This window comes from Fusarium tjaetaba, assembly GCF_013396195.1.
Source record: "Fusarium tjaetaba strain NRRL 66243 chromosome Unknown NRRL66243_c0000304, whole genome shotgun sequence".
In the NCBI taxonomy this organism is placed as follows: domain Eukaryota; kingdom Fungi; phylum Ascomycota; class Sordariomycetes; order Hypocreales; family Nectriaceae; genus Fusarium; species Fusarium tjaetaba.
Window position 1 is genome coordinate 112,085 of NW_023501500.1, and position 11,532 is coordinate 123,616.

General features: G+C 48.5%; 4 protein-coding genes across 4 annotated transcripts; 3 read left to right on the forward strand and 1 right to left on the reverse strand.

The window, feature by feature from the left end:
* Positions 1–1,133: 1,133 nt before the first annotated feature.
* On the reverse strand, positions 1,134–1,950 carry FTJAE_11888 (3-oxoacyl-reductase; the record flags this gene model as incomplete). The annotated part of the gene is made up of 2 exons (XM_037344878.1): positions 1,134–1,787; positions 1,840–1,950. The coding sequence occupies 2 exons, from the start codon at positions 1,948–1,950 to the stop codon at positions 1,134–1,136; spliced, it is 765 nt and encodes a 254-aa protein (XP_037201101.1).
* A 930-nt stretch (positions 1,951–2,880) lies between these two features.
* FTJAE_11889 (NAD(P)-binding domain protein) lies at positions 2,881–3,947 on the forward strand (the record flags this gene model as incomplete). Its single annotated transcript, XM_037344879.1, has 3 exons — positions 2,881–2,923; positions 2,979–3,553; positions 3,600–3,947. The coding sequence occupies 3 exons, from the start codon at positions 2,881–2,883 to the stop codon at positions 3,945–3,947; spliced, it is 966 nt and encodes a 321-aa protein (XP_037201102.1).
* Positions 3,948–5,743: 1,796 nt separating this feature from the next.
* Positions 5,744–6,723, forward strand: FTJAE_11890 (endo-1 3-beta-glucanase; the record flags this gene model as incomplete). The annotated part of the gene is made up of 2 exons (XM_037344881.1): positions 5,744–6,024; positions 6,078–6,723. 2 exons carry the CDS (start codon positions 5,744–5,746, stop codon positions 6,721–6,723), a joined length of 927 nt encoding a protein of 308 aa, XP_037201103.1.
* Positions 6,724–8,053: 1,330 nt separating this feature from the next.
* Positions 8,054–9,637, forward strand: FTJAE_11891 (cholin permease; the record flags this gene model as incomplete). Its single annotated transcript, XM_037344882.1, has 1 exon — positions 8,054–9,637. One exon carries the CDS (start codon positions 8,054–8,056, stop codon positions 9,635–9,637), a length of 1,584 nt encoding a protein of 527 aa, XP_037201104.1.
* Positions 9,638–11,532: the final 1,895 nt, after the last annotated feature.

Consider the following 11,532-nt stretch of genomic DNA (forward strand, 5'->3'; position numbering starts at 1 on the left):
CCATACCCCAGCTCCCCCACCATCACCTTTTTCTCACGACGACCCGAAAGTGGCTGCAGTCCTGAAAAAATGCCTGATAATGTTAGCGTGCATCAAGGCGTTCTGATCACCATTCTGGCAGATTACAGCTTTGACACGGGGCGTGTGACAGCCAATCAGGACCAGCGGTGAAAACAATCATGCGGAGAGGTTGTTCAGCCCTGTGGTAAGCTGGAAACATTTGATTCGGCAGTTGGGCTAGGAGGGGCGCCACCAATTTGGGTCTGAAATTGGGCGTTGGGAGCTAATGCATGGTGCTGCAAGCCTTTGAGCTCAGGGCGCTGGTTGTTTTGTGACGGAGAGATAAGAAGCTCCTTTTCATTACGGAGATGTAACCCATTCATTGCTTCTTTGAAGTTCTCGACATCATGGTGTTATCGTCATAGTGGTAGTCCTTCTGGATGCCTGTTGATACATACTCCCCTAGAGAACGAATGCCAGTTCATTCCAGACATCGGATCATGTTTCCTCGGCACTTAACTCTAACCCAAAGCCGATCGTAAAACGAAAAGAATTAAATGAAATTTGGCCCACTCACCTGACACGCACTACCTACAGAACGAGCGCGCTCTTATTCCGCTGCGGCTGAGAGTCGGCAATTGCCTAATGCGGTTCGAACACTGTCGCTCAATTACTGCGAATGGCTTGGACTCAAAGGTAAGGCCAAGTGACTCATCGCTGTCAAGTCTTTGGCGGGAAAAGCTGTTCTTCTTTTGTGCCTGGTTCGCTTATTGATTCTGTTAATGGATAAGTCGGAGGCCGTTGATTTACGAGGTGTCGAGGTTTCGTTTGGGAGTCGGGATGCCTGACGAGGCGGAATCTCCACTGCGGGGATGGATGCCTATCATTCTGGAAGCCGATAAGATTTGAAAGATAACGGGTTTGCACTCTTATCGTACATCATTCTATTTATATCGCTTCATTTCTGGAATGCTACAAATCATTGGGCGACCTTCAGCAATTACAAACAGCATATGATGCGTAGGCATGTTTACGTCGAAGAAGGAATAAAATGTCAAAGTCTAACTCTCTATCGTCTATTCTCAAAGCAAGCACTTATGCGGTAGCATCTACATGAAAGCCCCTCCCGTCCTTTAAGGCATGTTGATACCTCCGTCCACGGGAATAACCTGCCCGGTAATAAAGCTTGAGGCAGGGCTGGCGATAAAAGAGATAACATCAGCAATCTCCTTGGGCTCACCCTCTCTAGCAATAGACTGGTGAGATCTCAATATGGCACCAATGGGGTTACCCTCCATAATCATATCAGTGGCAACAGGTCCGGGCGAAACCACATTGATAGTAATTCCCTTGCTAGCAAGCTCACCCGCCATAGCAGTAGACATGAAATGCAAAGCAGCCTTGGACGAGCCATACACCGTCAGTGGGGTGATACCCAGCTTTCCGGCGATGCTACCAATGTTGATGATACGTCCTCCACTGGGCATGTGAGGAAGTGCTGCCTGGATGAGAAGGAAAGGTCCCCGAACGTTGGCGTGGAACATCTTATCCCAAGACTCAGTCTCGATGCCTGCAATGTCGGGGTGTCCAAATGCGATGCCTGCGTTGTTGATGACGATATCGATGGTCTTGGTGTTGAGACCTTCTAGAGCTGCGCGAACGAGGTCGGTACCGAAGGTCTCAGATGATGCATCTGCTTTAGCGGCGATTGCTTGGACGCCGAGTTCTTTGATCTGAGCAACGACTTTCTCGGCGGGTTCCGCGCTGGTTGCATAGTGAACAACGATCTAGTAACAATCAGCAAGTCAAGTTGAGAGTCATAGTAGAGCAGGTACTCACGTTGGCTCCATGCTTGGCTAGAGCCAAGGCAGTGGCGGCACCGATGCCGTTGAGCTTAGAGGAACCGGTAACGATGGCAGTCTTGCCGGCGAGGTACTTTTCAGAGCTCATGGTGAGTGGTTTGGGTTTTTGTGAAGTGATTGAAGTAGTAGACTGTTGTAGAAGTGATGAAGTTATTGAATTGAATTGTGATGATGAGAAAGTATCTTGTCCTGGCAATCGACCGCTTCTTATAATCATGAACAAACTCCTATTCCGTCCAACACTGCAACGATATGATTCCTCCGTCAACTATCAAGCATTCAAATCCAATTCTGTAACGGAACTACACTAATTGGTGCAATTATACGTCATATCCAAACAAACCCAACACAAATTCACGATCTCAGAATCCTCCCGCACTAAAATCCGTAATCTATCCGACCACCTGCATCCCCCGCCATTCCCAAAAGGGAGTTTGCTCAGCCTGCTAGGGCTGAAGACATTGGTCGACGGAGGAATTGAATAACGCGACCGAGTTGCCCGTCCACTCAGAGTCTGAAGACCCCTGCCCACGAAGGGATCCATCAGCCATTACTAACGCACTCTCTACGATGCCGAGTGCCGAGTTACAAAGCGACGTGCGCTAGTGGCTTAGAAATTGCTACGAGCTGCGATAAGGGATTGGTGAGATTGAGATTGTGGGGTTTTGGATGACTGAGCTTTTTTACCTTGGGAGGAATTGTTTTGTTGGCGTGGTGATTTATTGCGTCAGTGGTGATATGGTGCTTGAAATGTGTGCTGGTGCATTTGTAAATGCGGCGTTGGTGGATTGGCTGAACAATGTTAACGTTACTGGTATCAGCGTGAGAGACATTGGATTATGATTCGAGGAAGCAACACTCTGCTTACATCCCTCTATCTATATAATAGAGATATCAACTGCTACTTCTTATGTTCTCAAATATTTCATATACAACTTAGACAGCTTGCACCATCTCTTTTCAAACCAACTCTATCAAGAACTCATCCAGTAACTACTTAACTCAAACCAATATCAGAATGCCTTCAGTAATTGTCTTCGGTGCCTCTGGCTTCGTGGGTGGTATGTCAACTACTCTCAAGCTTCTTTGCCATCCTTACTAACTTCATATACTCAGCTCCTTACACAAAAGCCCTGAAGCAAGCCCATCCAGACTGGTCCATCACAGCCTACGTCCGCAGCCCCCAATCCGAGTCTCAGCTCAACGCGGACCGCGTCATAGTCGGCGACTTCTCCGACTTTGAAAAGGTCAAGGCCGCCAGTGCAGAGCATGACATCGCCGTCAACGCCGGAAATTCCTTTACAGCTGATCCAGTCGCTGCTATCATCGCTGGTCAAAAGTCCCGCGGTACCAAGGGCAAGGTGATCCATATCAGCGGTGGGGGAAACTTCATCGACTTTGGAACTTCGGGAGGCTTCAATTCTGAGAGTAAGGTTTGGAATGATGCGAATGAGGATGATATCAACGCTATTCATAAGGAGATGTTTAATGGACAGTCTGACACACTTGTTCTTGAGGCTGGGAATGGTGATGACGGGATCGATACCTACATCGTCTGTCCTTCAGTTGTCTATGGTGGAGCGAGTATTTCGTCGCCTGTGTTGGGCGTCGGATATAAGCTTATTACTGGAAACGCCAAGCCTCTGGGCTACGTCCCCTACGTCGGCGACGGAACGGCCGTCTTGAGCACAGTACGTACTTCTCTTCTATATCCGCCACCTATACTGACTCCTGCAGTGCCACATTCTAGACCTCGTCGACTTCCTCGTCAAGATCTCCGACGTTGCAGCCCAAGGCCCCGCCGAGAGTTCTCCATACAGCCGTTTCTATATGCTGGAAACCAGCCGAGTTGCATGGAAGGATCTGGCTACTGAGCTTGCGAAGATGATGCATGCGCGAGGTATCTTCTCGAGTCCTGTGCCCAAGAGTGTTGAGTTTGAACAGGCTGGTGAGGGAGAAGTCAAGTATCTTGTTGGCTCGAACATGCTGATGAAGGGTGATCGTGCTGCTGCGATGGGATTCAAGGCGAAGTATCCTAGCATTCTGACACAGATTCATGAGGATCTGAAGGAATTGGCCATTTAAGCCCACTGCTTCACATTGGCGACTCGGGACTTCGATTGTCGCGTCGCATTAGTTTTCGTGGTCTCTAATAGATCGTTTTTGCACCACTAGACTGAACTCGGTATAATAATTCTTCATGATATTGTCATTATGTCGTGATATCTAAACCCAAACCAGAACGCCATTCTAGCCTGTATTCCGATGTCTATACCGTGCCCGCAGTATTCTAATTGCAAGTTCAAGACTCCAAGTCTAAGCCTCTAACCAGAGTTCTTGGATAACAGTTTTCATAGTCTATCAAATGCATTAGAACTCATGACTCATGAACTGGGCAGAAAGGTGACTCATACCTGTTCGCTTTGCGCGTTATTGTATTGACTGAATTTTCTGTCGAACGTCCGTGATTGTGGCTTCAATTGTGTTCGAACGCATCCGCCTACTACAGTGGCGCTGCCAACTGTTAAGAGAAGAGGGACGATCCTTGTGCTGTTAGAATGGGAAGACTTGGTGGGTTTTGTTGGGGCTTACTTTTGACCGGTGGGCATGACTCTGAGAACTGGTTGCATTTTGGTATTGTGAAGAGATAAATGTCTTGGTAGCGAGTGTCGAAATTACAGTGGACTTTCACTTTAGTGCAGTGCAGTTGGATGAGCAGTAATTGATGAGCTTGAGAGTGATGGTATCCAAACTAGAATGATTGCTCGTTCATTATATACCATATCATCTCACCCAGAAATGCCCCCGTATCTCGCATTATCGATAACCGTCAATCGCGTGGTGAGAGCGGCGTTTCGAGGCCGTCTGGTGGTCCGATGATTCCTCGTCTGGAACCCCTGGTCGGGTGCTTCCGGGGCGTCAATCAAGCGGTGCAATCGGGCCATGAGGAGATCTGAGTTGGAATACAGTGGGCGAACATGAGATGCGCATGTAATAATGAAACAAGGGCTATTATTAAATATACGCAATTTGAGTTTTCCAGTCTCAACGTCTGCGATATCATACGCGTTTTTACGTGTTTCTTTTCAGTATCGGGAATTATCGGTCAGGCCATTATATGCGTCAAGAGCCTCAAAGGTGAAACAGATTGATTGCTTGTACAGCACACATTGTTACTGGCACGTAGATGATCACCTTTTCTAATCTTGTTCATCTACGGTGAGGCTCAAAGAATGGCATGTAGATCATCCATTCCAGCGGAGTTCGCCATGGATTAAATTTTCAGGTACCACAAACCATCTGATGCTTGGCCTCGGCGGATCCCGATTCCGCCCTTTTCATCGCCAGGGGATGATAAAACCTGAACCGCGGTATCCGATCCCAGATCGCTCATCAGGCAATCTCTAGATGATTCACCGGCTTTTCTCAATGTTCACCTTGATAAGGCCCGATTGTATCTTGAAACTTCAATTGCTCATTTTTTAGAATCGCTGACGAGGAATGTTTCAATTCCTTGATTCTCGGATCAGCGTGTTTCTGGTTGCGGGAAATGGTCTGTGTATCTGGCCATTTTTCTCGGTGTTCTCGGTTTAACAATTGAAGGTTACAGCCACGGAAAATTCCACTCATTTGGGGAACTCCATGATTTCTGGATAACTTCATTTTTGGGACTCAGTCACAAAATAGAATAGAGAATTGAATTGAATTGCTGTCGGCTTGGCTGCTTGCTCCAGCCACGCTACCACGCAAGCGCGTGACGTCATGCCAAGTTCTCAACTCGACGATATCAACCCTTGACTAAACCCCTCTTATCATGAAGAATTCTCTAATATCCATCCCATTCCGTGCAACTCTTCATATCAATCCATTGAACAATCAACATGGCGTGGAAAGACCATCTCAAGCGTCTCAAGAATGAGTTCGAGAACCTAGTCGGTGAACCCCAAGCTCAGAATCAACAACAACATCCCCCACCGCCTGGACCTCCTCCACCTCAGCAACCCATCGGCGGCCAGCAGCCAGGCCACGTCTACTGGCAGCCTCAGTTCCGGCCTGATGTCCCCGTCACGCAAGAGTGGGATGCAAAGATCGGAAACGGCCCGGATGGCTGGGGTAACCAGGAATTACAGTACTACACCGCCGATCAACAAAATGCCTTCCAGTATGTCCATGTCTAACTATATCAAGAAGCTACGTTCTTATCTAACTAAACAGCACTCCTGATGGGAAACTTGTACTGAGAGCTGTTGCGAATAATTCTTCTGGGGACCATGAGAAGCGGTATACTTCTGCTCGCTTGGTGAGTCGGCAGACCCTCTCGCGCGATCAGGGCGTCCTCACCGCCTGGATCACTTCACCCTGCGCGACGGGCATCTGGCCTGCATTCTGGCTTCTTCCCCAGGAGCCTTTTTCGTGGCCTACAGATGGTGAGGTGGACATTGCGGAGACGTGGAATGGAGATCTTGAGAATCATTCTTGTCTGCACTGGGGTCATCACCATGAACCTCACAAACATCGTGTTCTCGGCACTAAGATCCCCGACATGCAGCATCGCCCCGTCAGGTATGACTTTGCATGGCTCCAGTCCGGTGGACAGCCCGGTCAAGGTAGAATGATCTGGTATATTGATGGTAGGCCTGTTATGAAGGGAGATATCCCCGAAGGTACACGGCCAATGAGGGAGATGACTATTCTTCTCAACGTTGCCATGGGAGGTAATGTTTGCGGCGGTAAGACCCCTGCAGATGGATACTACGATATGGTCGTGCATAGTCTGTATATGGGAAGCGAGCCGGAATATGGTGGCTGGCATCGATTCGAGAATGATTGGGCTGCATCGCCAATGGGAAATACCTATTGAGTCTTAAAAATAAGACGAAGAATACAACATTCGATCTTGCCTGAAATTTATGGAAAGCTAGCCTCCTTTGAATATACCCAAAGTCAATCAGCAGATGTCAGATGTTGATGTACTCAGATTATGCCAGATTCGATCAGAACATAACTCAGATGGAGATGTCGGATGATCTTGGTGATAGAGATCGTCGGGATTCGGGAAGTTCTAAAAATACTTGCTGATAGGCGATAAGCATGATAAGATTTCGATAAACTTCGGTAACGCTCTGATAAGATAAGGCATGCATATCTTCAGCACAGCTTCCCACAGAACAGCACTGCAATGCGACCATCTGAATCTACCTTTAAATCGCATTCTTTACCTAGACCAGTATCTCTAATTAAAGCTTCAGTTGCTTTGACCATGGATATTAACCTTTTGTGACATGTAGTTGCGAAATAACATCTCTGAACTGCAAGTCGAGGTTCACCAAGTCATTGAGAGATGGCTTTAGCTAAGCGGGAGCCGCAGGTTCACAACAGCCACCATGAACAACTTTTGGTTGACGTTTCAAACTCTGTAAATGACTAAAGCCACCATTGGCTTTCAACAGATGCTCACCGGATGTCATTCTGTGTTTATGCTATCATGCCGTTTAATATGGAATATTTTACCAAATTACCCTACACCCGAGCTAACGGAGTCGATGAGTAATAGAAATTACCCCGCACGATAGGTGGTATCAGAACCCCAGACTGGTTTGGAGTCAACCCGGACTCCAAGGAGAACTTGATCCACTTCACGATTTGGAGCTCAAGCACTCAAGAACAAGATTGAAGATGATGAATGTCATAGAAGAGATATGTCTGTGTCGCCTTATCTCGAATTACAATAGCCTATTACAATAATAGTGACACGCCGTTCTTGAGCTCCGACTTCGCATCGCGTGATCAATATCTCACCCATCGGTCAACCTCCCGACTCACTTCCATCACGCATTCTACACCATAAACCCATTTGGAAACCACAGCCGACACTCCAAACCCTCAGACCAACCATCAGATAAGACCCTCGCCACCAACCGCGTTCCAGATTTCGGCGCCCAGACCAGTCGGGGAAATAAGTCAACACCTATCTGGCCTATCTCCGCGAACCAAGACCTCAAATCTGCGGAGAGATTAGATTGGAGAAACGCGTTTAAACTGCTTTTGGAAGGAACATGCGACAGGCTAAACCGTAGCCTCGGGTCCGGGGCTTGATAAACCATGACTTAAGATCTCGCCCTTCTCCTGCTGGGTATTCATCTCCCAACTTCTTTTCCTGCTCTGAGATTTGTTGGAGGATTATTGTCAATATGAGTGGAAGTACTTCAAAGGCGGACTTTACCGCCAAGAGAGATGACGATGTCCACGATGCAACCAAATCAATCACCAACAACGAGGTCCCCATCAACGCCTCCGGCCACGTCCAGGAACTTCCCCAGAACTTCAACCTCCTCTCGCTAGCAGGCGTAGGCCTCGTCGTCGGCAATGTCTGGCCCGCAATCGGCGGCTCCATCCTCGTCGCCATCTTCAACGGCGGTCCACCGGGCGTCCTCTACGAATTCATCGTGGTGTCCATGTTCTACTGGGCAGTCGCTGCGAGCGTTGCAGAGCTAGCCAGTGCGATTCCCTCATCTGCCGGTGTATATCACTGGGCTTCTGTGACGCCTGGGCCGAAGTGGGGAAGGGTTATCGGGTTCTTTGCGGGATGGTGGAATTATCTTGCTTGGTGTCTTGGATGTGCTAGCATGTCGAGCATTCTTGCGAACACGCTTGTTCAGATGTATGCTTTGAACCATCCGGGCTTTGTGGCTGAGTCGTGGCATGTGTTTATCACGTATATCATCACGACGTGGTTATCGTGTGCGGCTGTTTGTCTTTGGAACAGTGCTATGCCGGGGTTGAACAAGTTTGGAGTCTTCATCATCTTGGCGGGTTTTATCATCACGGTCATTACTGTCACTGTCATACCTGGCCGAGGAGGTCGTCCGCCGCATGCTAGTTCGGCGTTTGTCTGGAAGGACTGGACTGCCGATATTGGATATCCGGATGGTTTTGTCTTTGTTGCTGGCATGCTCAATGGAGCATATAGTGTTGGTTCGGTTCACGCGACAACTCAACTGGCAGAGGAGATCCCCAACCCAAGTCGAAATGTCCCCATCGCCATCTTGTTCCAGGTCGCGACTGGTTTCATCACTGGTCTTTGCTACCTTATTGCCATTATGTACGCCATCAACGACTATGACGCTCTCTTCGAATCGGCATATCCCATCGCCGAGATCTATCGCCAAGCTACCGGCTCCGCAGCGGGTGCTACCGGACTGCTATCGCTGGTCATGATCTGCATTGCCTTGACTGTCGTCGGACTGTACATCACCTGCGGTCGAACCCTCTGGGCTCTCGCCCGTGATGGCGCCACTCCCTTCCCTGGAGTGCTAGGCCACGTCCAGGAGTCTCTCGACATGCCTCTCTGGTCTACCATCGTTACAGCTGTTCTCGTCTCAGTCCTTGGCGCCATTTATGTCGGCAGCACAACAGCTTTCAATGCATTCGTCGGAACATTTATTCTGCTCTGCAGCTGTTCATTCTTGGCATGCATCCTGCCCAATCTCCTCAGTGGACGAAAGAACATCGCTTATGGACCTTTTAGAATGCATGGCATTTGGGGATTTATTATCAACGGCATTGCATGTGCTTATCTCCTTATCTGGAGTGTTATCTACTGCTTCCCTTATGCTCTGCCTACAAGTGCCGCGAGCATGAACTATACTTGTGTTATTTGGGGCGGCTTGACTTTCTTGGTTAGTCTTTGGTGGTTTGGAAGCGCAAGGAAAGGATACCAGGGCCCTACGACGACTGGAAGTGTTGTCCCAGGGATGGTTATCGATGCAGCCTGATCTGTTGTTGATATGCAGTAGCTGAGCCTAATCGTACGTTTGCATTCTGTCTCCCTTGTACATAGTCCAATGAACATGCCGTTGGCTTTTGAAATTAATTCTTTTTCACCTCTCACTGCCTATACTATCCTGGAGCCTTAAATAACTGTGTGACCTCTTTTGGGTCGCGTGATCAAGCTGTTATGCTCGTTGTCCCGCCTACCTTATGCAGATCTCGCGCAAGCCGTGAAGAGCCTATCGAACTTACTATGCTGCATTTAAATAGCCCATCTGAGTCATCCAGTCAATAGGACGAAAAGCCGCCAGGTTACAAGCTGGGTGGCCTCAAGAGGCAAAGCCACGGTTGTACGTATACCTATCAAGTCATTCGCAGATGACTGCAAAAGATCCTGTAGGCAGCCATATCATATGCGACGCATGAAAATGACAGACATTGAGGATCGAGGCCTTTGCTTCCGCGGCGCTTAGCAAAGCGGGCGACCAGGATATTCAGCTTGTGACTTGCCCTGATCTTCTCATGGATTGCATGCCCTAACATTGCTATGGCCACCGTTTTAATTGATACAATGTGTTTTAAACTCGTGCGACTTTAGGTTTCGAGATTTGAGGGCTTTACTTGTGCTTAAGCATGGATAATCAAGTATTCGGGGTTCCACTACGCGACTTTACAAGGTACAGGCCTCTTTGAGGTGATACATGATGCCACGAGCGAATGCCTGACGACGTCAATTGCGGCGCGGTACATGTAACAGAAACAGAAAGAATCGTTTATGTTAATGTGAGAGATTGAGATTGTGTGAGATTTATTTCGCGCATTGGATATAGAACTGCCGAGTAAAACAGACGTTTGTACGCAAATGCGTGTATCACGAAAACTCCACGACGCGCTTTGAGCTAAATTAGTTAACGATCTGACCCTAGATGCCGGTGGTTGGGCATGCAGTCAGTCAAATCTGATGCGACGTCTTTGCGGGGTTTGTCACAGACAGAAACACCGAGATTGATAGGAAAACTTGGCAAAAGATCAGCGCACAAAGGTCCGCGAATAGCCTCATTTTGCCTTGCCTCGCCCATCTATGAGGCCTTTTTTACGACTACGCGCCAGCCACAGTAAGCGATACTGCAAAATGAATCAGAAAGCCTCAATCAAACTAGTATCAGGTTTTTTAACGAACGCCTTTAAACTTATTTTTACATTTGTCGATAGCTTCAAATCGCATCGTATCCAAACAATCGCTCTGCCTCAATTCACCAGCCGCCTTCGAGAAAAATGACAAAATCCGTCAGCGAATCGGAAACCCCCACATAAACGTTGCAGCCCGACCGTAAATCACGCCTAAAAAGCGACAAAGACAAACAAAAACCTGGCCTCAAAAGCGCTACAGGGGTGCACCCTTGTCGATTTTGTTGCCCAAGACGCTGATCTTTGACTGGATGCCCTGACTTTAACGATTGGGCACGCTGAAATGTTTTGAGCTGTGGAATTTCGGCGGCGGGCAGTACAGAAGGAATTTGCCCTGTGCACAGCAAACAAATCGTGTACACGTAACTGTACGCTATGGAGTCTTGCATCTCTCGACTCCCCTTCCTTGCAGAGCCGGAGTACGTAGACCGTAGGACAGAAACGACGCTTTGATCTGTGCTCCCCCTGGCACTTGCAGAGGCTAAATCCACTGCCCGTCAGGACCGGGGATCTTCCCCTTCAACCACGCCTGTCCACATGGCCAAGTTGCCACTGTATGTTGGATACTCTATCACCCCGCTGACTCTGGGGTGAGACCAATCGAGGCCCTTGAGAATGTCGGGTCACTTGTCAAGACGACAGGGGCCTCGTTCGCCCTTCCCGCCCTCCCGTCCACAGCAGTTGAAGCTAGTGATGCCTCACGCGTCATAGC